This window comes from Cryptomeria japonica, chromosome 7 (genome assembly GCF_030272615.1).
Source record: "Cryptomeria japonica chromosome 7, Sugi_1.0, whole genome shotgun sequence".
In the NCBI taxonomy this organism is placed as follows: domain Eukaryota; kingdom Viridiplantae; phylum Streptophyta; class Pinopsida; order Cupressales; family Cupressaceae; genus Cryptomeria; species Cryptomeria japonica.
Genome location: NC_081411.1, coordinates 648,679,901 through 648,707,029, shown reverse-complemented (window position 1 = coordinate 648,707,029; position 27,129 = coordinate 648,679,901). Strand labels below are relative to the sequence as shown.

The following is a 27,129-nucleotide window of genomic DNA, read 5'->3' as shown; positions in this document are numbered from 1 at the left end:
GAAAATACAAAAACATTAAAAAAAAGTAAAGAAAAATCATGCATCCAAATGGTGAACAACCACTCCGGTGGCACCTTGGGTAAGTGCGATGGTGAAAACCTGGCAAACAGGCGCCACTCGTAAGGGCTATGGCTCCATTATCTTTTCAGACTTGTTGCGATCACATTTACTTCATACATACATCCATCCATCCAAAGCCATGGCTTGTTATTCATCTGTCATTAAGAAAGTACTCCATGCGTCTAGCATCCCACCTTTTCATAGTCAGGTCTAAAAACTGGGGGCAATACCCTTAACCTATTGATGGAAGTGGATTCTACATTGTCTTATGTGTCATTACGCTCTTCATTCAGGCAATCATCAAAAATATCAAAAACATTCAAAAATGTCCCATAAAATATCAAAAACAATACAAAATCCAAAAACATTCAAAAATGTTTCACAAAATCCAAAAACATCAGAAAAACCATCGAAAATCACCCAAAAACATGGCAACACCTTGTACATATTCATCCACGCAGATACAAAACAAACATTGACACAAACACTCACACAATGACCACTTATCAATCAACCAAAACAATCAACATCAACAATCCAAAACTGTCTTTAAACAAGGATGCATCCTTCCTTACCAAAACAAAGACAAAGTGACGTTTTCTTTGACAAGAAAATTCTGTTAGGCTATCAAATACTTGGTTGATTTGTGAGTACAATCGTTTATTTATCTGTATCAGGATCTTTTAGCATTATTTTGTATCATTTGCGCATTATTTCTGATGAAGTTCTGGGGCATGTACTAATGGTGTCTACGTGGGAAGTTCACCAAGCTACATGATGTTATGCAAAATGTAGTCATAGATCATTACGGCTTGCTGACTACAGCGTATACCTCGACCATATGAGCATGAACCATTACCAAGGATCCCTATTCTTTATTCTTTATGTATATATTGTTTGTTTGAAGGTACAATGCTCTTCCTTTGGTTCATTCCTACATCATCCAAATTGGATAAAGGTTTTTCTCTCTTAGTATGGTATGCACTTGTCTCAGGATATGATCAGTCTAAGATCAAGGAGGATGATCCAAGTCATGCATGAAAGGAGATAATCCTTGCCTATTCTGCAAGCAATACTCTGGTCAACTTGATCCATTATATCAAGTTGCTTGTATTAACTTGCTATATCAAAATCCATGTAAGAAATACTCTGGTCATCTTGAATCTTTATGTCAAGTTGCTTGTATTTTCTTACAACATTTTAAAGCTCAATGATGAAAAATAAAGCACTATGGATCGTCATTCCATCTCATCTGTATATACTGCATTTCGTTGCATTCCACCCATCCATACATTCATAATAGCTGCATATCATGCATACATAGTCATAATAATGCATACTCTATTTTACTCATCTTCTTCCATAGGACTCGGTCCTAATCCTCCATATCTTCTATCTAACATCGAATCCCCCCTCACCCTCCCTATCTTGATCATCAACATCATCCTAATCCCTTCATCGCTTCCCATCCTCACTCATCCACAAAATTAAGCCAGTTACTCTGTCTACACAGATACATCAACTCACGCACACCTAGACTATCAACAGATACTCTGATCAAGTATCTTCGGGTCTCAACAGGTAATCAATTATGGTAATCGTAGACTACATCAGACATTTATCATAATGACCTAGTCTCAACGGGGCTGCCATGATTCCCCACAACCATCCATCACATGCACACACTATCAATTGATCAACCAATTAAACACAATCCAACGGACAATTACATCAATTGTCTACGTCTCAACGAGTATTTTGCTTCATATACCTTGACTTCATTGGGCAATTATATCAATTGTCTAAGTCACATCAGGTCACTTTGATTCACTTACTCAGACTTTATCATGTCTAAGCGACCAACTGACATCAACTGTCACGCTTTGACTTGACTGGGATAATTAAACCGATTGCACCAGATTGTCCAACCAATTTTGATCAATTGTATAGCATCAATCCAAACCCCACACTACATCTGTTATGTATCTCTTGCATGACCTCAGGGTACTCGCTGGCTTGTTGTTTCTCCGTATTCACTCTATTTTTCTTCCATTCTTTCATCATTAGTTCTAATTTCTTCTATTCTACCTCCCCTCCACTTTTCATTCTTTTTCGAGAGACCGCCCGATTTTTCACAAAAAAAAATAATAAAATTCGGCCCATCTCTCGAGGGGGCATACCACCCATTAAATTTACATTTTATGGGGCATTTCTTCACACCTATTTTTCTTTCTTTGAAACGACGCGATAAACTGCACCGTCTCAAAGAGGGGCAAATGTAGTCACATAAATCTGTCCACTTGATTAAATGAATATTTAATATTTATTTGATTATTTAACAATCAATGAATAATTAATTAATTAATATATTTAATTAATTCATCTTAACCCTCTTCTCCTATTAATTAAATAAATTATTCAATTTATTTGATTTAATTCACTTAACCAAATTCAGACCATTAATTAAATAAATAAATCATATTTATTTAATTAAATCTTCTCTCACATTTAAATAAATTAATATTTATTTAAATCCCCCAAAATCCCACCTCTCACATTTAAATAAATTAACATTTATTTAAATCACCTTTATCCTCCACCCACTTGTACTTTCCTACAAAAGCAAGTTGCACAACTATTTTAAATAAATTATTTATTTAAAATCCTATTTATCCTCACCCACTTGAAACCTTTAATGGTTTCCCTTAAAGTATTCAAACTTGATGGCTTTAAAGTCTTCAAACTTGATGGCTTCCTTTTATAGTCTTCTTAAGCCTTTAATGGTTTCCCTCAAAGTCTTCAAACTTGATGGCTTTAAAGTCTTCAAATTTAATGGTTTTCCTTAAAGTCTTCAAGCCTTTAATGGTTTCCCTCAAAGTCTTCAAGCATTTTAATGCTTTATCTTCATTTTTCTCATTTAAATAAATTAATATTTATTTGAATATTTATCCAAATGCAAATTACACCATTTAATTGAAATAAATGATTTTATTTTAATTGAAAATACCAAAATTTCTCCCACTTGCATTTTCCTACAAAATCCACTTGCATGCCTAAACCCCTTCTAGAATTTTCTAATCACTTCTAAATAACCTAACCCCTTCACTAAACTTTGTCACATTCCTAAGCAAAAGGGAAGTCACTTCTCAAACCCTCAAAGTCTTTGATAACCATTGAAGGCTTTCAACCTTCAACCACTAAATGGCTCAAAGTCTTTGATAACCATTGAAGGCTTTCAACCTTCAACCACTTAATCCCCAAAGTCTCCAATAACCATTAATGGTTACCTCAAACCCTCCCACATGGTTAAAACATTTGTTTTGACTCAACCTCTACCCAACCCAAAGGTCTCATCAGGCCATTAATGCTTTGACCATGATTATCTCTTAAACATTTGCACAAAGGTTTATCCTTGGATTAACTCTTAATCCAGTGGGTAATCTTAATTTGGACTTGACCCTTAGCCTCTAGATAACCATGAGGTCTTCTCAGGCTTTTAATGCCTCCAACCTCTTCTCTCAACCCAATCCTATGTTGACACTTGTCACCATTTTATTGGTGCCAATTGTGCACATGGATCCCCAACTTTCAAACTTGGCCCTTGATTAAACCATTCAATCTTAACCCTTCATTTCCCCATTTCTTCTATAAATAGAACCCTTCTCCTCAAGCAAAAAAGAAGCATTTAGAGTATTGTTGTTATACTGGCATTAGCATAGAGCTTTCTCATAGCATCACTATCTACTCTTGCATAGTATTTGCTTATCATATTCAACCATCTTGAATCTCCATATGGCATCCATGGCTAGTGCTAAAAGCTGAGAGCTACACTCATTTGGGACTTGGAGAGGAGAGGAACAAGGGAGGAGCAACTATGAGCATCTTGATTAGCTATTTTATTCTATGTTTATATGCTTTCTATTTCATGCTTAATATCTCTCTTGATATGCCTGTTTAGGATAATTTTTTGTTGCTAACACTAACGTTTGTTTCTTGTGCTCTTGCGTGTGTTGCCATCAAGCAGATTTTCTAATCCTTTTTGCAGAGCATCACTACTAATCTTTTCTTCTTAAAATTGCACAATAAGACTCTTCTGACTAGAAATGGGTCAATTATGGGGAGTTTTAAAATTTTTTGGAAATTCCTTTTTCCTTTCAATCCTCTTCTATCATGTTATGGTAAGTTTTCCTTGCCCAAATTGAAAAAAATTACACTATCGGATTCACAAATCCCTTACCCTTACTAGGAAATTTCACATTTGTTCTGAAACACTTTCTAACACTCATTTTTTCAATTCATCTTGTTGGGCCCATTCCCAAACTTCTTGCTAGAATCTTGAATGGTTGCTCAAATATTCTCTTCAGGCTTCTTCAAATTAAGGCAATAGATTTTACAAAGTCACTTGGGAATTTAATTTTCTTTCATGTGATTTTGGTGGGTTTGGTCTAATTGAAACTTATAGATAGGGCTCACATTGTGTGTCAAATGGATCACTTATTCTTTGGGATGCATGAAACCTAGAAATTTTACTTTGATACTATATTGTTTCTATTGTTTCTTCTACGCATAACACTTGGTTAGGGATTTACTAGCATCCTAATCATGAGGAAACTATTGATAGATGTTTTAAAACACTTCTCAATTTAGTTGAATGAAATATTGAGTGTCTCACTCGTCCTAAAAGGAACCAAATCCCAAAATAGTAATTGACTTTCCCAGGGTCTCTATTGTCGAGTTTTGCCTTATTGGATAAATTAGTTGTTCATTGGATTGTGTTGCTATAGTAATGGGCTTGTAAGATTTGGCTAAATTGCATATAAACAATAAGTTTTTTTGTGTTATAAATGTATTTAAAAAATAATCTAAACAAATATTGTTATAAAAATATTATTTTTCATCTTATAATCAATACAATATTAATTTGCATCTATGCAATTTTAACACAATATAACAAAACTATGTACAACTTATACTTAGGACAACATGTGTTCACACTCTCTCTTAACTATTTTATTGATGTGCACAAGAGTAATTGGATATCAAGGTCATGATTCTTGCAATATCATCTTTGTATTTTGAAATTTTTAATTTAGATAATGGTATCTCATATTTAGGCACCGACTATGTATAATAAAAATCAAGGTAACTCATAATATTCATGAATAATCCAAAAACATATTGTATTACTCTATTACTTATACTCAAACTAATAAGCATCATATCTGAATTAAAAAAATAGAAGATACAACCTGATTTGAAGTACCATCAACTAAAAATACAATCTCACCATCATGATGCAAAGTGGATCATGGAATTAACTATGGATTGGTGCCTCAAACACACAAGAATATAAATTATCATCATTCAAGGCACTAGCATGTTTAAATTTAAGAAAAAACATATCTATGACCTGTTGGGAGTATTTAAAACTGAGTCAAGTTTATAGGCCCATTTCAAAATTTTGCCCTGCATTTCCAAATGATTAAAATAAGTCAGTTTGAATGGCCTAGTTAGCAAGGGGGTAAAATGGAGCCAGTTGATTTTCAGAGGGTAAGGCTCGGGATTCATGTCCCACACCTTTCATTTGGCCTATTCAGTGATGTGCAACTTTCAGAATTCATTTTGGATAAGTTTATGAGGTACCCATTTTGAGGGGTGAGCTGGAAGTGTATTTTAGGCACAAATGCAGATTTTATGGAGTAGCCTTCTTTGAGCGATTACATCTTTTGCCCTGTTGATCATCATGAAAAAATTCAAAATGGATTCAATTGTATGCATTAATGTGAGTCACCTTGCAAAATTTCAGGTATTGACGAATCCATTTGCTCAGTTTTCCAAACCAAATCCGTTTGCAGTTTGTGTGTTTTGGCAAGTCCTTGTTTCGACAGCTATTCGGAGCCTTGTTTTGCACAATTGTAAAACTTGCCTCAGTAAGCATCATGCCAAAGTGTTTCTTCTAGGTTGATGTCAGTATAAATGGTGAGCTACGTTTCAAATTTCAAGTCCTTATGAATCCGTTTGCTCAGTTTTCAAAGCTCAATCCGTTTGTAGTTTGTGATGTTTGCACAAGTGTAAAAATGTCCTAGTGAGTGTCATGTCAGAATGTTTGTTCCGGGCTAATGTTGGTATAAATGGTGAGCTACGTTTCAAATTTCAAATCTCTATCAATCCGTTTGATCGGTTTTCAAAAGGACTCATTTTGTCATCAAATTCAGTTATCCGCACTTCCAGTGTTAGATCAGTTAATGTAGCCATTTTGGTGAGCGCGTCGTTTGCATCCTGTCAGTCGGGTGATCGAACTGAGAATTCAAAGATTTAATATGTACTTAAAGGTACCTATGTTCCGAATTTGAGGGCCTACGGAGGTCGTTTGGTATTTTTAAGAAAGGCATCATGTGTTGCCAGAACATTGACTTCATCAGGTCCGTAGTGTCGACAAAGCCAGTTGGCCGTTTTCGGAAATTAATATCTCTTCGCTCGGGACTCATCTTGAGAAACCGTTTGGTAGATATCATCCTTGTATATCAGAGTACACGCCTGTCAGATGGCGAACTCCAGAAAGGTGTTTTGATAGGTTTGAAAATTACGTCTTTGCGATTAAATGCGAAAATTGTGGCGTAATTGCCTGAAAGTTGCAAAATGCAATTTTATGATCCGAAAATGATGTCGATCATTTCCAAAGGTATGTTTGAGGTCTGTGAAGCATTCCAGGGGTCAGTAGCTTGAAAACGAAATTTTTTTTTAGTCAGACCCACTTTGGGGCCCGACTCGGCTCATGCTCGCAGATTGTTTTTGTTGGCGACCTTGTTTAATAAAAGATTTCAGAATATCTAAATGGTTGTTCATTGGTAAATGACGTGTCTAGGGTAGTCTTTCCAGAGGATTTTAAATTTTTCAAAAGGAGAAAAGGCTATTTGATCCTCAAGATGAGGTCCTTCAGAGGCAGAACATTTTGTGTTATTATATCATGCATGGATCTGTGGGTTTTGCTATGGGTGCTCTGTCAAGGTTTGTTCTTATTAAATTGTGGAATATTTGTATTCCTTCTTCATGTCCTTTATGCTATATTTATAAGGCTCCTTGGCATAAAGACTTCCATGTCATTTCTTGGATGGCTGGAGAGGGCTCTCTAAAGAGCTTGCTTATGCATGTGGCATTTTCTGCCTGGTAAAAGAATTGTTGCAAGTATGCAAACAAATTCAGATGCTGTCCAAAAATCATATGGAACCAATCTGGCTGAATAGAGAATTCATGAAAACACATACAATTCAGATCCTCCCTGGTGTGGCATGTAGCTGGTAAAAGGGGTTTTAAAAAACAAAAAATGAAACTTCCAGCCAATAGCAATTTCAAATGGCAGGCATAAGGCCCACAATAATTTTATTTTGTCTTCATTGCTGTGGTGTGAAAAGGGCATTAAACTGCAGAAAGAAAATGTTAGTGTCCCCCCCTGCTGCATGGAAGTGGCAACAATAAAGAACAACCATTGAAGTAGAAAATCCATTTACCAAAAAACAGGCATTCTATGATTTGTTAAACAGTAAACTGGAGCACAAGTCACATAAATATCCTAACAATGTTGGATGTAATTCATTCCAAAATCATCCACCCAGCATTTCATACAAATAACTCAGCAATGTAAGGTTTAGATTCATTCCAGAGATATCCGAACTTGTTATATAAAACCAACTGCTAAAGATGGCTGCTAAATAAGCAACGCCTGTAATCAGAGACGTGTCTAGGTGCATCTGCCTCCACAACGAAACTCCAAATGGCTAAATGTAGCTTCTGTGAATGTAAATGTGCGTGGGATTAATGGAGATGCAAGTTAAAATAAAGTCTCTGTTAGCTGATAACAGCAACAGCAAGCAACCAAAACAAAGGAAATTTCCTCCCCTACGTGGAAAATGAAGGAGGAATCTTAGAAGATTTTAATCAAATGCAAAAAAAAAAGCCATTAAAGTTGCAGGCAAGGCTCCAAAATGCAGCTACAGGCAAAATAGCATTATCCCACATGCACTAGGAAGTAGTTCTTTTTAATGTTTATATGCAAAAACGCACAGTAGTATAATGTCTAAGCCTTAAAGGCTTTTGACGGATGGTGCTTGAGGGCACCCAAGGTGGGCCCACGCGTGAGCACGCTTCTCAAGGTGATGGAGGAGTTGACTGGATGAAGACCAAGTGGACCCCACGTGGGCATGCTTCCCGAGGCAAAGAGGCAAAATTTTGCAGACGAAGGCCAGGTTAACGAGCGAGCAAGTTCGAGAGAGATCAACGGCTCGCGCTATTTCGCAAAGGAAGATGCATGAAGTTTAAACCCCGCGAAATAGCGAAAGTGAACGAGAGCCGTCCACGTGGCAGTGGGGTGGCACCCAGTAGCGATGACATGGCATACAAGCAAGCAGCCCATTGGTGGTGACGTGGCTGACAAGTGGCAAAAGGTGAGGTGTCATCCTAGGTGGCACCCAGTAAACCCCATCAGCCAATCAGACCCCGCCATGTGGCAAGACGTCAGAGCACATTTGGAGATGAAAAATTTAAAATTAAAATTGTTTATTATATAGTTTAGACTATATTAATAAATGAAAAATTTAAATGTTTGAGCACATTGGGGAATTAATTCGCCCAGGACTCAATTTTTGGCCAAGGTATAAAGTGTTATATATTTTCGGAAAGCTCTCAGAGCAAGGAATCCGATTATGAAGTTAATTTGGACAAATGTGGGATATTTTAGAAGCAGTTTCCAAGGGAACAAAATTCAGTTAGAGAGGAGAGACACTTGGCAGTTTTCAGTTGTGGATTTGTTTTTCTTCCTTCCTCTTTTTATTCCCCATTCTTCTCAGTGGTAAGGGTTCCGGAATTCTGTGAGGAAGTGCTCCAGTTTTCATGGCTTCCATTTTCTGAAGTTCTTGACCCAAACTTGTAAAGTTCTATGGATCTATTCAGGGTATAGAGGCTACATTGCAGGATGACAGATTGTTTTCTAGTTGCAGGTCTTACTTGTGTCAGTCATGAGTAAATTTCCCATGATATTGTCTCTGTGATATGTTTTTTCATTATTATGAATTCAATCCTTAAGGAGGATGAAATTTGTCATCTCAAGGAGATTGTGTGACTGTTGTAGGTATCTTTCAAGGAAGGTTTTAAATTCTATAGTCAGTCATAAATGATGAAATATATTTCCAGATCTGATAAAATTGTGAATGAATCAAATAGTGCATTAATATAAGGTATTGATGCATGAATATCTTGTTTAAGGAAAATAAGCTTGCATCTATGATTCATATTTGTAGTTATGTCTGTGACTCTGTTGCCCAATGAACAAGGCACTGGTCTTGCAAGTTTGGGGATGTTTTCAGATATACATTTTAAAAGATAAATCTATTTTCCCTTCATGTTTAGGGGTGTTTGTGTTCCATTCTTTCCAAGCTCTGTTTCATCCTATTGTTTATACAGATCTAGCCAATCTGTAATGTTTCCTAACCTGTTGAGCTTGTGAAATGATCTATCTGCTTAATGTTGATGCAGTTACGTGTCTATAATTGTTGTATTTAGTGCATCAAGAGGGTGTGCCCCCTAGGTCTAGCAGAACCTGAAGTGCAGGAGGATCAATTAGGATCCTATGTTATGTTGTCCAAGCCCTGATGTGTTTTGTAGACTGAAATTGGCCATTTCATAGAAAGATTTGCAGGTGTTCTTGGGTTATCACATTTGGTGAACAACATGACCAACCTTACCTATCAAAGCAATCTTTCAAGCAAGTAGGAAATTATGATAAATTACCTCAAGATGTGGATCAAGATGATTCCTACAGATGAATGTAGAAGAAAATGTCTTATATGTGCATTAAGTACCCATCAAATGATATATATTCACTCAATTTGGTCACTAGATCAATCATGTTATTGTTTTCTTCTAATAAAGAGCATGGAAAACTATCTTGGTGATCACTTTACATTATTATTTGATCTGAGCCATCCTTAAAGAGCATACTTGTATCTTCATTCTTCACCTACATATTGACATTAATCAAGTGTCTTAGCTGCAAGAAGCCTCAACTCATAATGGATCATTACTTGTGTATTAGGTACATGAAAATCATAATCAAATTCAAATATTAATGAATAATGGCAATAATTTAATTATCAATGTCAATGCATGATTCAACTTTTTGAAGAATTAATGTGTGACTCCTTAAGTGGATCATTAAAATTAATTACGCATTCATGTCCCAAACACATGTCTGGGGTTTGATAAAGCCACACATACTTAGACTATTAATAACGTGCAAGTGTTTGATTGGCAAAAAATGGTGGAAATGATATGGTCGAACTCATGTGTGCCCGTACATATTTGCGGATGACACCATAGCTATTATAGAATTAAAACAATTTTTTTTTCTTATCTCGTTTATAAGGAACACATGTGATGTAAATACTATTTCCTGGGAGAAAGACTACCCGATGAGAGGTATTGTTGCTTTGACATATTGTTTTTGATATATTAAACAATAAAACAAGGGTGTTGATCTTATAAAAATAGACAATCCATTTCTTTGGCACATTGTTTTTTATTAATAAAGCAGTGAGAACAAGGGTACTAGCCCTTTACATAGCATATCTCTTAACAAGACCATAATGCAAAAACAACACTATAAGAGCATTAACAACAACTAACAACAAAAAGAGACCAAGTCTTAGAAATAAAAAACAACATCAGAAAACACAAATACAAACTATAGGGGTGCCTTTCGCACCCCAGTGACATCAATGGCACCGTGCCATTCATTGGACAGGAAATTGTACAAGTCCCTAGCCTCTTGCTTATCCTCCTCCTTGCTCGCAGTACGTTCCCTTAGCAGAGAGAGGGTGAGTGTCAAGTTGTGTAACACCTGCAAATGAAATTTGTTAAGGCCCACAATTTGGGTATCTTAGGCCTCCATCTTGCTCTTGAGTTGATTGACATCGTCCATGATAACCTGCAATTCAAGCACAGGGCCCAGGTTCTCAATCCTCTGCGTGATGTCCAACACGTCCATGCACAACTTTGTTCACAACAACCATGTCATCCATAGTATTTTCCATCTCCTTGGGCACATCTTCAGCAGGGGGGTTGTCAATATCATTACCTAGGCCCATCAAGGGGAGAGATTGCATCACCTGTTCCGCCCTCTTTAAATCCGGGTCCAATTTACCAGAGTTCGGGGCTTTGTTATCAAAAATTTCCTCACCCATGAAACCCTCAGTGCCCATGTTCATAGGGGTCGTATCCTTAACATCAACATGGTCCTGGGTTTGCATCTTAGAATTGCCCGCGTTAGCGGCGCCAATAGTGGTCAAAACCTTGGGGTCCCCAGTCATATCCACATCCACAACATCCCCATCGGGGCCCCCAATAGTGGTATTAGGGTCCTCTCCCTCCTTGTCCTCAATGGGGTCCTCCTCTGAGTCAATATTTTCGACCACAAGGGTCTTCTTTTTACGGCTTTTGGAAGCCAATCTGGAGGATCTCCTTTTAACCTTAGAATTAGGGGAAGGATTGTCATTCTCAGCATCCTCAGAGGATGAATTGTCATCAAAGACAATACATTTGTGTTTAACTAGGGTTTTGCCTTTTCCCTTGGACAGGGAGTAGGAAATGTGGGGAGAGGCTGACAGAGTCAAATTGGGGGAGACCGCAGATAAGGAAACAACAGAGGCATAAGAAAGCATAGACATGGTGGTTGTAGCAAAGCCATCATAAGGATACTAGAAAAATTTGGGGAAGGCCATAGACAGGGCGACAAGTTGCTGAGGAGTAAGCATGGGGGGTTGAGAGAGCGAGAGGTTTTGGGGGGGGAAGGGCCTCATGGAATTTATACAACCTATAAATGAGGCTCTGGTGAAGGAGGTAGGGCGGCTTATCCCCATGCTTGCGATCCATGGTGTCTTTAACAAAGACTTCAATAGAATGCAGTAAATACAAGGGCAAATAGAGAAAATCATTATTGCAGAAATGATTGAGAAGGGGCAAATGATAGTAGTAGAATACCTTGTGCCTACCCTCGAGAGTGAAGTAATTCATGATCATAAGGTAGCTCATGTTCCACAGGTGTTTGAGCTCCTCCCGAGCAAATCCACCCTGGAGTTTGACAAGTTCTTCATAGTTGCGGAAGAATTGATTCAAACCTTCACTATTGACAACATGGCTAGTATGATTCCAGCATCGGTCGTAAAGGGTTAGCTTCGTAGCTTGGGAAATAGTCTCCTCAGAGACATCAAAGGAAATGCCACCCACCAAGACACACCTCCTAGACCAAGAGGAGGCAAAAGCAGCCAAGAGCTGCTCATCGTGGCCCAACAGACATTCCAAAATATTTGCAACCCCTCCTTCAACGCAAAAATTCCAGACCAGGGGGTCATTTTTGAAATTATTCGGATTATTCGGTTCATATCTAACTTTGTCATCCCCCATATCCTCTGCCAACATAGCTTCTTTAGTCATAAAAAAAATTTGCAGAGAAATTTGCATAGACCCTTCGAGAAGCAAGCTGAGAAAAGATAATGGGAAGTGTGTGAGTCCGACGTCAATAAATGAGACATGAAGTTGGACACATGGGAAAAATTGAAATCACTTTTAGAAATGATTTCCTAGTTACGAGGCATGAAGAGCCAACAAATACCGACAACAACCAACACGTTACCAATCTAATCGTACCTCATCATGACGTTGTAAGCCCAAAGGAATTGCCAACAAAGCAGCACGTCCATCATCGCCAACTTGGCCAAATGAGTCACCACCACATCAGAAAAGATCGAATGGATATTCTCATAATTTAAATTATGAAACCAACACCTCCAAACTACCCCAAGGGAAGAGAGGAGAGTAAGGAAAACACTTGGCAACAACTCAATCATTGGTAAGAATTTTGGATTTCTCTTCCTGAAAAAGGAAGTTCACATGGTCCGGGAGGGAATTATGGCTCCTCCAACATCTCAAGCCTGAGAGATTTAGTCCAATGGCCGCTAGGGAATCCGCCACTCTATTGCCTTCCCTAAAGACATGCATGATTTTAAATGAGTCAAGCCCGAAGATGAGCCTCAGGGTGTCCCTGATGGTTCCCTCAATGGTCCAATTAAGCTTATTCCACCCTTTGACAACATCGACGATGAGCTTGGAGTCACCCTCAATGTCCATAATCTTTATTCTTGTGGTGAGGGCGAGACGAATTCCCCAAGCTAAGGCCATAGCTTCAGCCTGATTAGAGGAATGCCCATTCAGGTTACCCGCATAAGCAACAACAAGGGCCCCCAAATGGGATTTGATAACCCCTCCACCAGTAGTCAGACCCCCCTGACAGCCCCACCAAAATTGAGTTTGAGATGTATAGTTGGAGGGGACTAAACCGTGCTTTGCCTTAGGAGTCTCTTAGAGCGGTCAACAAGAGAGGACGAGGGGGGAATGTTCCAACATCTAGCAATTTCTTAGTCTCGGGTAGAGGGGGGCTTGGATTCCATTCGGGTTTTAGAAACAAAGATATTCTCAAGAATCAACTTAAGAAATCGAGCAAACACAGTTTCCATAGAGGCCTCTTTGTCTTTGAATATCCTGTCATTCCTTTCCTTTGGGATACTCTAGCTCACATGAGGGGGGATTTGTTTCCACAGTTGTTGGATAAGGGGGTTGGAAGTGGGGCCTCAAAACTCCTAGGACAAATTTAACAAATTATCATTCATAATCCAATAGATATTGAGCCTATTGTAGACCATCCCCTAGGGCTCCCGAGTAAAGGCACAATGGAGGAAGAGATGAGCAGGACTTTCCTCATCATTTTTGCAGAGGATGCATCTATTAGGGAATTGGAATCCCCACTTGACCAAATTGTCTTTGGTCAAAATTTCATTGAGGAGAGTAGTCCACCAAAAGAAATTAACCTTGGGGATGAGTTGGGGATTCCAGACCTCTTTCCAGATAGAGGTGTAAATAGGTTCTCTTAGCAAGTTGCTATAGGTAGTTTTGACAGAGAAGTCTCCAGAAGGGTCCCACTTCTAAATGAACCTATCATCCCTAGGAAAAAGGGGGAGGAACGTACCAACCAAAAGCTTCTGTAGCTCTCTAGCAGCGGGGAGGAGGAAGGGATGATCAATGCAACAATCCTCCAAGGCCCTCTAAGTGTAGTTGCTGAAATAATTGTCGACCCTTTCCCCAAAGAAGCTTTTGGTAGCATCTTGGAGCCTTCTAAGGGAGGGGGAAGAAGCAAGGGGTTTCTCTCCCAACTAGCAGTCCTCCCAGAAGAGAATATTCCTTCCATTTCCAATAAGCCACCTCAAACCATGAGGTAAAGGGTCCCTGCAACTCAAGATGTTGTTCCAAATTTTGGAACCCCTGGGAAGGCCCTCCTCTTTCAGAATAGAGGAGAAGTCCCCATTACCCAGGTATTTGGCCCTGATGATCCTGCTCCACTCCGTATCCTTATTCAAAAGCTTCCAGGCAATTTTGGTCATAAGGGCCTTATTGAACCTTGAGATCTTGCGGGTTCCCAACCCGCCCATGGCCTTCGGAAGAGAAACTCAGTCCCAACCCACCAAGGTGAGCCTCTTCTTTTCTTCCATTCCTGTCCAAAGGAAAGTCTTTTGGATATTCTCTAGCTTAGCAACCATGGCCGCAAAAATCTTAAAAGGGGAGAGGAAGTACATAGGGATCCCTTGGAGGGAGGAGGAGAGCAGCTGCAATTTCCCAACACTACTGAGGAATCTACCTTTCCAACCAGCCAACTTCTTCTGCATTCTTTCGAGGATAGAGATCCAGAAGGAATTAGAGACATCTTTGATAGTCAAGGGGAGGCCCATGTAGGTGCCAGGGAGGGAGGCCCTTTGACAACCAAGGATTTTGCATACTTTATGTTGGAGTTGGACATGAGTGTGAATAGAAGTAAATGCTTCTCTTCTCATAGTTAATGTGTTGGCCAGAGGCCAGAGCATAGGAGTTGAGAAAGGATTTCCAAGCCTTAGCTTCCCACAGAGAGGATATACCAAAAAGAATAGTGTCGTAAACTCTATATTAAAAGAGTTAGATTCATATAATGCTATTAAAATTTTATAAATATTATGATAGAAAGAGAAATTAATCAAAAGATGACTTTTAATTTAATGTAGACTCTTATAATTTTATAATTTACTATATAAAAATTATATGTATCGGTCATTATTTTTATAATCTAATTATTTTCATTTAAAAAGACTAATATCAATATAACGCACTTGAGATAGACATTGTGTTTGGTTCTTATTGTTGATTAGTTTGCGTATTTAGTGGAGATAAAAATTGTGAAATAGTTTTTTCTTTTTTTTTCTCGAGTAGGACAATAGAGTTGTTAAAATACACCTTATTGTAAATTGAAATAACTCCAAGTTAAAGCCTTGAAAACATGATTTTTGGATCAAGAATGTGCTCAAGTGACTAAATTGCATTGGTTCACACCAGTGCTTAGTTAGTTGGAGTGAAGGTTAGTGTCTATTAGATTGCATAAATAGTGCACTATTGTAGTAATTGTGAGTGATTAATCTAGATGACTTACATTCAAGTGCTAGTCATTTTTTGCATTGAAGAAATAAAATGATATTAAATAATAACATGCACCATTTCAATGAGTGTGAATTATTTTTTACAAAAAATAAGAATATTTAGTGTAAGTATTTTTTAAAAAGTTGAATAATTTAAAAGTCAACAATATAATTTTATAGAAAAAGGATTTCACCGAAGGTATAATTTATTTTTATATTGATTTATCCTATGATCTCACAATATAGAAAGATTTCAATGTCACTCAAGCAACATCCAAATATTAATAGAGTTATACTTTGAGCCTCAAATTAGTCTTTGAATAAGACTTACATTGTTGACATAGTTAAAATTTATCTCAAAAAATTAATGTGTTGAAAATATGATAAAATTTAAATAACAATTTGATCGAAATTTGAATAAATAGGAAATAATTAACTCACATATTTAAAATTATTAAATAAAAAATTAATTATATACTATAAGATTGTTGCTCATTTAAAAAAAAATCTATGTATGAACATTGACTAAATAATTAAAATTTTTGCATCCAATATATACACTAATATTCCTTCTCAAAACAAGAACTGAAAAATGATATACCTTAACAAAATTTGACTACATTTTTTGCTAGTTATTTTTTTGTGAGAAGCAATAAAATGATACTAGATAATAACATACTATTTCAATAAGTGAATATTTTTTTATAAACATAGACTTAAGTATATTTAGTGTTAGTGTAAGTCAACATTAAAATTTTATCGAAGACATACATAATTTTCATATTGATTTACAAAATAACTAGTGTGATGGTTCTAATAGTGGTCAATGTCATTCAACCAACAATTCGAGTTGAAATTTGAACCTCTAATCAATATTTGAATGAGACTTATAACATTGAAATAGTTGATTCAAGTTTATCACAAGAATTTAATATATTGAAAATACAATTTAATATTTAAATAATTATTTAATATATATTATGTAATTTCCAGCATAAAGTAACAATTTTTTTAAAATTTTTTTAAAAAAATTATTAAATAATAAATAATATATTATAAACTTGTTATTGAATTGTAAAATGCTGCATTAATAAATAAATAAAATTACATCGGCTGAATATTTATATTCCTATAATATTCCTTGGGAACGAGGTACCAAAAATACCATGATACACTGACTTTTTAACATTACTTCCTCACAAAATTCTCGTGGGCTACTTCCTCTTCAACCACTAGTTGTCTAAATTCCAGGTAACGTCACTCCAAAGTCCCTCTGCCTCATTTATTTTTAAATACCTTACTACTAAAGAACACCTTAATATAGCGTTGGAGCGTTTATCTGCACTTTGGTATTAAGTGATTGGCAATGGGAAGAATGAAATTCGTAGTGGGTTTGGCCATAACTCTGTTATTTGCAGTCGCCGAAGGTGTTGAATTCGATGTTCGCCAGCATCTCGGCACGAGCACCAGGTATTTTAGCCCTCTAATTATTTTAATCTATTTTCATTTCTTTTTGAACTTTTAACAGAATACAGGGCATAATGGAAGTAAATGAGGAACATATTAAGTAAAATGTGAAATAAGGAGCCCTCCTCAACCAGGTTCTCTTTGTAAAAGCCATTTATGGTGAAGTGAATTATAATATTAACTATAGCTTTAGATTTTATGGTTTATCTGCTGAGACGTATAACAGAATAATATTTGCAAATTCTTGAAAAATACTCAAGCTCTGGGCTTCTGGTTGAGTTCTACAGTTGGTGGTCACCTGGTCAATCCAAATGTGGTCTGGTCTGGGCAATTTATGAACTGCATAAAAATTCTGTGTGTTTTTGCTGCTACTTTGATTTTATCCATTTTGGGCTGGTGAGATTTAGGGGTCGACTGCTAAATCACACTTATTGGGACCTCCCAGAAGTTTAATGCCGGCATATAAAATGTAGGTTCCAGCTTCAACCCGAAGGCAAAGCTCTCCTTCGATGCGCCATGACCCTATGAGAATTTAGAGGTCCGATGTCGCATAAGGGAAAATGTTTACAGTTCATTAGGGGTTTTACTAGGAATCTCGATTTCCTAGGAAAACACATTTTCTAAAATCGATTTCCTAGGAAAACCCCTTTTCTAAAATGATTTACTTACATTTTGGTGGAAGTGGATAGAGGTGGCCTGCTCAATCAAATTTTATTTTAGTTCATTTGTGCCTGGGAGATTCCAGTCCCTACTTTAAATGTTTCCTGATGTGGAAGATTGTTCTGTGAAATGATCTGGAAATCGCCCACTTTTTAAAGTTTTGATAGTGTTAATAGGTTCTGTATATCATAAGAAACTTCCAGACATTTGTTCTGTGCATCCTTTTCGGTTTAATAGATGGTTTAAACTGAAAGTAGAAGAGTTCCAGTTAGTTATTCTGTGCCTTCTTTCCGTATAAGTGCACGATTTAAAATGAAAGCAAACGATTTAAATTAAACAACCCAGAAAAGCAAAGAAACTCTACTCCGTATCTACATATAAATTGTCTTATTTGAAGGGGACGAAAGGTTATTGGGATGTTGGATGTTCAACAAATTGTGCATAACTTTGTTACCAAAAATTTGAGGGTAGAAAAGCAATTATCATGATTGTGATTAGATATAGACAGAGGCCGTAGCTTAGCAAAAAAAAATGTAAAATGGCTAAGCTGCAGAGGCCATTGCAGCCGCCAATTCACGGCTACAAGCCAAAATGGGAATCCCACATCCACGACACATTCTTCTCTGTAACATACCATGGACGATTTTGTCTTCTTTGTTTATTTGTTGTTTTTTTCCTGGGATTGTTGTTCCACTGTTTGTTTTGGCAGCTTTGCTGTTTTACAGCTTTTGTGTCCTGTTTGTCGGTGTCCCATCTTTGTGAATCTCTGTCAAAGAGTTGGGGTTCTTTTAAAAATCATTTTGTCTAATGAAAAGCACACCGAATACGAATTTTGTTTCATTTAATTGCCCTTCAAGGCTATCTATGTTGCTAAAACAGATGATAGACATGGAGCTGACTTTTTTCAGGGGAAAGCTCTTGTTCTATCAGAATGTTACTCCTGGTAATTGAATACATGCTTTGTTAAACTTTTGAAAATGCATTTGGTTATCATTATATTTGCAAAATCAAATCTATTGTAGCAGGTTGATAAGTTTTTCTTCTACATAACTTCTATTGTTTGGTCTATCTTTCCTTCAAAGCAGGCTATATTGTTAAATCAGATGATACAATACTCTGCTTCATGGTGCAGAGTGTGCAGAGTAGGATGTTTAGGGGTTGTGACATTTTTGAGTATATCGTTCTCCTTTAAAGCTCGTCTTGTAAACATGTGGCGATACGGCATCCTAATTGTAGATAGAAAGAAGGTTGCATATTGGATTTACCAAACTCCTCTCCATGTTTGCCGATATTTTTATCTGCATGAGAGTGCTTGAGATTACCTGTGTCTAATTGATATGTTCGTATTGGGTTTTTTCGATCTGTTTGAGCCTGAACCTCCCCATCTCAAAATATCATAAAAAACTTGCAAAACTTCTTAGATGTTATGATTTAATAATCAGCTTCAACACCTGCTGATTTGAAATTTTTGTGGGTCTCCTGAGAGAAAATTTGTGGTTCCGCTGGGACATGTTATGTAGGTCCATCGAGATAAATTTCCTGAACTTGAGGATTTTCAGTCAATTATAGTCTAGTTCTCTGAGATCTTGTATAGAATTGTCAATCTTCAATCTGCTTGTAAATTCAGTTTACTATTTAGTTTTTCCCTTCGTTTTTTCTCTACAAAGAAGGAAACAAAAATATAAAAAACAGGAATTTTTATTTATGACCATTGATGGTCAAAACAGGTCAGTGGGATTTTGAAGACAAATTTTGGTGTAATAGAGAAGTAGTAGGGTAGAATGAGGTTGAAATCTCACTAAAGAGGAACAGAGCAAAGGAGGTAAACCCTTGTCCTAGAAGGCATAGACATGGTGCCAGTATAGATAGCCCTGTGAGCGAAGGACCACTCAAACAAATAAACGTGGTATTGATGAAGAAGATCCTGTAAGAGGCCACATGACTCAACTAGGGAATTTAACCATCATCATCTATCACAATGAAATGGTTTACAGAGAGGACTGTGCAGGTTTGAGAGAGCCAGACTAGGCATTTCTACAAGAGCCTGGAGTACTCCCTCCGGATCCACTCTTAACCTATCCATTGGCAGTACAGAAAACACTGGTACTGCGTCTGGCTCCGAGATCAGGGTTGCCGACAGGGATAAGGTCTTTGCGAATTGAAGATATGCATTGTCTGGAAAGGGCTCATTCGCTTTGATTATTAGGATCCCTAAGGCCCCATTTTGAGCCATTGTCTATGCAGCACTCAGATTTATTCATCGTGTATTTAAAAATTAAAATATAACGAGTTTTTTTTTCAACTAATTATTAAACACGGATGCTGGATGCTGGATGCTGGATGCTGGATAGACGTTGCCCCATTTTGCTGTGTGAAAGAGAATTTGTTTTGACACGCTAATTAAAAGTACATTTAGACATTGTAAACTATATAGACTGATATGATGGGGCCAGAAGAATATTCGATTTAACATAATATTTTACATGAAGTTATTTAAAAGATGTCATTGTTTACATAATTATAAACTAATAATGGATTTATATAAATTATTTAATTATAATTAAAAATTAATATGAATATATATAGTAAATATTTAAATGGTTAAATTATATATTTATATTTTATTTTGAATTTTTGGTTACTTTTATATCTAAAAAATGGATGAGGTATTTAAAAAGATAAATTATATTTTATATTATGTAGTTTATAAATTTTTAAAAACATATTTAAAAATATAATTTATATATTATATTTAATTACTAATTATTAATTTGATATGTAAGTGGATGTTATATTTATGTTAAGTGATATTTTTTAATATATTCAATATCATTAGAATCCAACTCTCATGTTACAATTATAGCTATGTTATTGGCATAAATGCTATTATATTGACACACAATTCTATAGGGATGTGTCCCCCTCTTAAACAAACTAATCATTTTTGGGACATGATTCTAAGGTACGTGGATTAAGGGGAAGTGATTGTTAGGGTTTAAGCAGATTGGAGCAAAAAATAATATTAAATATAATGCATAATAAAAGATGCAAAAATAACACGACGTTTTAAGTGGTCCACCCAATGTGAGCAAATTACAATATGATGATATTTCACTTTGCACAACCACTTATTTTTCAAGCTCTTTTTAGTAGTTTACAAATGTCAATTTACATACCAAAATAATAGTTGACTCCTCTATTAAATAATAGTCAATTTTTGCTTCTAGGGCATTGCCCCTAGAAGACCCCCTTAAGGGCATTGCCCCCAGACCCCTATCATGGGCTCTACCCTCGAGCCTCGGTAGGGAATAGTCCCCCCAGACCCCACAGGAGGGGCTTTGCCCCCTTTGCACCCCTCCTTGTAATTGATTTGGGGGGGAAATGTAGTTGACAATAATTAGTTGCCACATACCAACAATCTCCCCCTTGGAGATTGACCAAGCTCTACACTATATAGTGACTCTCGCCATTCTACTATTGTTACCAAGTACTTGGGGATGTTGTTGATATGTTTCTCTAAAAGAGGAGACTTTTTTGGGATGCCCTCATATTATGGAGACACTACAAAGACATTTAGATTTGCCTAGGACCCTTTGAGGACACTCAAATTGTGTCTCTAGACAACACTTTTAAGATGCCTAGATGTCCTTGGTGTCAAAGTTTTTTTTTTTTTGATCATTTTGTTATTAATCTTAACTCTAGTGGTCTATAGGGCCTACTCACACCTTAAGAAATCACAAAAAAAAACTTATAAATAGATATTTATGCCTCACTCAAATCACTTCCATATTTTAATGACAAGGTTGGAAGTTATAGTAGCTACAAGCTTAAAATAGTAAGAAAGATAGTGAGTGAGCAAATTAGAAAGCGTGATAGTAAAATGAGAGGATGGGCAAGTGCAAAGTCTTTATTAAACAATCATTGAATCAACACATTCTTCAATCCTAAAGTTAAGTTTTGACCCTTGATGACAATTTTTATTTATTTTTGTTTGTTTCCAATTTAGTAATTTCAATTTACCAATTAAGTAACTAATTTAGGGGTTTATAATTTTCTAATTGAGTTTTATAAATAAATTTTTTAGATTTTAACATTATAACAATAGTATGAAAATTTGATTAGTAATTAAAATTTACAAGTCAAAATAAGACTTTTTCTTTTGTGTATTATCTACTTCTAAGTGTCATGCAACTTGAAATAAAAAAAATAAAAGTTGAATCTTTGTTGATAAAGGTTGAAGAATAAGGATTCATATTTTTGTGTATCCTTTGTACTTCCACTTCGTGCCACCTAAAGTAAGAGAAACAAAAACAATATTCTTGTGTTTGATCCTATGCATGTTTTAATGACATTATGACATCTATGGTAACCATGAATTTCATTTCTTATAGTGTCATCATGAGTTCTTCTCACAACATGAGCGATGAAGAGATTCAAGAAGAATATATCCTTTGTACTTCCACTTCGTGCCACCTAAAGTAAGAGAAACAAAAACAATATTCTTGTGTTTGATCCTATGCATGTTTTAATGACATTATGACATCTATGGTAACCATGAATTTCATTTCTTATAGTGTCATCATGAGTTCTTCTCACAACATGAGCGATGAAGAGATTCAAGAAGAATATATCCTTTGTACTTCCACTTCGTGCCACCTAAAGTAAGAGAAACAAAAACAATATTCTTGTGTTTGATCCTGTAATGCCCCGTCAGGAACCCTAAAGGAAAACATCATAATCTATGCAACTAAGGGTGAAATAATATATATATATATATATATATATATATATATATATATATATATATATGATTAAGTGCATGAATTAAACCTTAGCACATCTAATAACACAGCCGAAGTCTAACACCTGAATTTCCTAAGGGTTACCAACGAATATTACTTCGTAAATTAAATATTGAAGATAAAATTTCCACAATGAAAGAATTCAAAATACTTCAAAGCAATCATATAATATATACAAAAGAATTAAGTAATTGAAATAGCATACATTACAATGTTTCTTTGCTTACAATATTCAAAAATACATGTTTTAAAAAAAAATTACATCATGAGCTAAAATGTTACAAAATGAAAGCTACATAAAGTTTCTTTTCAAGACCTCTAGTTTCAACTGAATAATGGTTAGGAATAAGAGCTGGTACATGAACCACGAACCAAGAACATCAGTGAAGTCCTTCCTCGCTTGAAGATACGTTCCAGTACATCCGATGGGAAGTGACACTACCACCCGACCATGTGATTCCAAAAAGGAACCACCCCACCGTGCTGGAGATAGTAGATAACCCTCAAGCAAGCAAAATAAAACAAGAACAAAAGGACTACAAGACTCCACTCACAATCATGTGACCCAACTCACAAAACACTAGTGACTCAAAGGAGAAAGTGTCATCGCATGTCTTACGGTGGATACCATGGTACAGCCTCCATAGGTCCCGACCCCCATCCTGGGTTATCCTGGTAACCTCTCCCGAACCTCCGATTCCAACTAAGACTCATGCGGACCTTACCAATCCTCTCACGAAGACAAGGTGTAAGTTTGCCATTCTAGGCCTTCTCACTACATTATGAGCCCTGTACTAGCACTCACCTATGTGCGAGGCACATTATTTTATTTAACTTTTATTCTACCCTTCCCTAATCATCTATTAGATTTTCACTTTCTTAACCAACTTCCAATGGGTTATCCTGCCACCACTTCGGGCATGGCCCCCGCTCGAAAGACACTCTCTCTCTTAGGACACTACAGGTTAGTTCTATCTACAAAACTCTATGGCGACACAGACAGCCATACCCAATTTTGACATACCTCGGATGAAAGATACATAATTACTAACCTAAGGTTGACCATTACGAACAACTCATAGTGGCTCATTTCCTTAAGGTTATACATCTAAATAATTGGCCAAAACACAGTACACAAGACATACTGACAACATGACTCAATGTACTTAGCTGCGACCACCATATAAACAAGGTAATCTTACGTACCAACACCTATCACAAAATTAACTTGCAGTACGAATATACGTTGTCAAGACACAAAGAACAATTTGGTCGGTATAACACATAATTTAACACTTATTATCATGTTTAAGAGTTCAATTACTCTTGTTAACTACTATAGGTACGCAACCACAATAATTTCCACTTATACCATAGACTAAGATCAAAATAGATATATTTATTTCATCAAAGAAGTCTTACAAGAAGACATAATACATTTCTCAATAGAATAATGTCTTTATTTTTATTTTTATTTTTGACACTAGAGTGTTACATCATTCTTCCGGAAAAAATGGAGAAGTGCACTCGTTAGACTCTACATGATCTAAAGGAGTATATCCTTCAGATTTTCTTTCACTCAGGGGAAAGTACCCCACAAACTCATTATCACTTAAGGGGGTATACCCCTCCGACGAGTCAGAACTTATAACTATCGGCTTTTCTAGCGAGCACTCTAGCTTGGGTTCTTTTCCTTTTTCAATAGTAACTTCTTTAGTTGGACTCTGAGTAGGACCTTTTTCTATCTTTTTGCTCTCTTCAGGAGCTGGGTTCTCTTTAGTAGGGTTGTCATCCACAACAGGCTTGACAGGTGTCAGAGAATCTTTCTTGACTTTCAAGTAATGAGCATATCCTGCTACGGATTTGCGAGTTGTCTGTTTGACACGTACCATCTCTATTTGAAATGTTGATCAATATGCAAGACCTTAACGTTCTTTCGCCAATAAATGCACCTTGCTTGCGATCCTTTTCACCAATACTTTCCAACTCTATAAAAAAAAAACAACTCTCTTGATACTTTCAAACAATATCCTCTCTAACTCTATTCTTCTTTCTACAATCCACCACTCTTCCTTGGATGCCAAAAATGACTTCTTTTTAAAATATTTCCACTATCTCACTATAATGCCACCTAAAATACTCTATCTATCTATTCTACTCTACCTTCCTCTTCCATTCCAATTCTCTTCTCTCTAGTTCCCCGTCCTCCCTTCGATGCAAAATGAAATTCCCTCCCCATTTCCTTACTCCACACCTCTATTTATATACTAGAATTTACACCTGACCTCTCCTACATCTAAGGCTCGATTATGGAGTTGATGAGGAGTCTTTTAATGAACTTCTTTCAGTTACATCTTCACTCTACAGTTATGCGCCCAAAAATTGTGGTAGAATGATATGAAGGAGGGAAGGAACAAGAAGTTATAAGCAAATTGTCAAACACGTAAGTGTTTGTTATGGGCATAATAATCGTCTTCGCTGCCAAGTCGACTTACACCTATGTCACGTATGCCTTGCCACTCGGTGTCCCTTCCTACATGGTCGCCATTATCGCCATGCAGAGTTGGTTTGTTTACAAACCGTATTACTATGCTTCCACCGCATTGACCAACTTGGAGTTCGGTTGCATCATGAAGGAGGAGTGGCAGTTTAACGTTTTGAACAATGAGAGGGGCGAGAGGTGTCATTGCCCGCTGATTGCAGTGTGAATGGAGGAAGAGGGAGTATGTGGTTTAAGAAGGAGGAGGGTAGTTGGTGGTAATACCGACCCCTCCCTATATTAAGGGGGGTGGTCGATATTACCATCGACCACCGTTTACCTAATACTAACTATAACCCCCGCCACCTCCTATAAAATCAAATTTGTTTTATTTGTTTTAATATAATTTCATTATTATATTTTAATAATTAATTAATAACTTTCATTATAATATTTAAACATTTATCTTCATAACAATTTTACTTTTAAAAGTATAAATATATACTTTGATTTCAAATACTTATAACTAATGATTTTTTTTTCATATAGATTTATATTCGAACAATCGAATTATATATATATATATTACCCGTTCGAAAAACATATTAAATATAATATATTTATAATTCTAACTATATACGTGCATAATCCAAAAACACAATAATCCGATGGGCGATATCAACTACTGATAATACAATCACCTTATCTTAACTCCAATAACTACTTATAAGTGACTATTGCTCTCCGTGTATATAATGTCCTTACATATATTCAAACGATCGAATTGCAACTATCGAGCTAACAAGCTGATAAAATTCATATCAACTCATACCAAGATATTAATTCATCTTTTGCAAACAATGTTAAGTCACTAGATCACTTGACTCTTATAGACGTAATAAACATAGCAATTACCAATGACATACAAAAATTGGGAACACTAGACACACAAACTGAGCAAGCATCATGCGACTTTTATAAAGATCAAACAATAAAATATGAAGACCAAACCAATTCACAGAACGACTAACTGAAGGCACTCACCCGAGTGTAACTGACTAAAAATAGGGTCAACTACTATCTCATTCACTTCCATTGGAAAATATAAGGCACGCTTAGACCTGTGTAGCCAAGTGGAGACGATACCCCGTACCTACCCGGTACTTGTACCTGCAACATCCTGCATCACACACACACACACACACACATAGAAATTACAACATACACACCGATGAAGGAGAATCGCGACGTTCCCTGTCTCACCGAGATGAGTGAAGGAAAATCGTCCCCTTGCATCCCATACACTCACAGATACACAACACACAGTGCATATATGAAGTAAAGCGTCAATACATAGCAATGAACCACATAATGCCATAAAACATAAGTACATAAATACTGCAAATAAATCATATATCTCATAATCAGATAAAACATGGAACAATGTTATATAATTTTGAATAACAAATGATGATAATGTATCCACTGAGAATAACAAGAACAAAATATGAGTTCAAACGAGTAGGGGTACTACAGATCCTTTGCATGTTTTAATGACATTATGACATCTATGGTAACCATGAATTTCATTTCTTATAGTGTCATCATGAGTTCTTCTCACAACACGAGTGATGAAGAGATTCAAGAAGAATATATGGGATTGCATTTAAGATTTCTAATACAAATAGAGGGGGAGAGTTTTATTGGTAGTGCACCTTTTGGGTGGGTGCAAGAAGTTGGGTCCCAATTCCGTGGAAGTCTGTGAGCATAAAAGTTTGCCGCTAGAAATGAGTCCGTGTTTTTTAAGAAACAGACACCCATTTAGCTTTAGGTCCCCAACCCATAAAAATAAAACGGGTGCACGTTTTGAAAATTGAGTGCACGTTTTGAAAAATGAGTGCACGTTTTGAAAAACGGGCGCTCGTTTAGGATTGGACCATCGTAGAGAAATGGGTGCATGATTTTCAGAAACGAGCACGCGTTTCTAAAAATGGGTACTTGTTTCTAAAACGTGTACCCGTTTCTAAAAATTGGCACATGTTTCTTAAAATACTACAAATTTAAAAAACAGGAACAGGTGCCCATTTTTAAAATTTTAAATAACAGGTGCCCGTTTCAT

The 27,129-nt window shown here is 36.4% G+C and overlaps 1 protein-coding gene across 2 annotated transcripts in view; it reads left to right on the top strand.

The window, feature by feature from the left end:
* Positions 1-16,867: 16,867 nt before the first annotated feature.
* The window catches only part of LOC131071222 (uncharacterized), a 181,910-nt gene continuing 171,648 nt past the window's right edge, over positions 16,868-27,129 (top strand). The window contains exon 1 of one of the 2 annotated variants that reach the window (XM_058006987.2): positions 16,868-17,072. In XM_058006987.2, coding sequence (XP_057862970.2) covers positions 16,969-17,072 — 104 coding nt within the window. In that variant the 5' untranslated portion in view covers positions 16,868-16,968. The remainder of the gene's footprint in view (positions 17,073-27,129) is intronic. The other variant, XM_058006986.2, reaches the window with a different exon arrangement.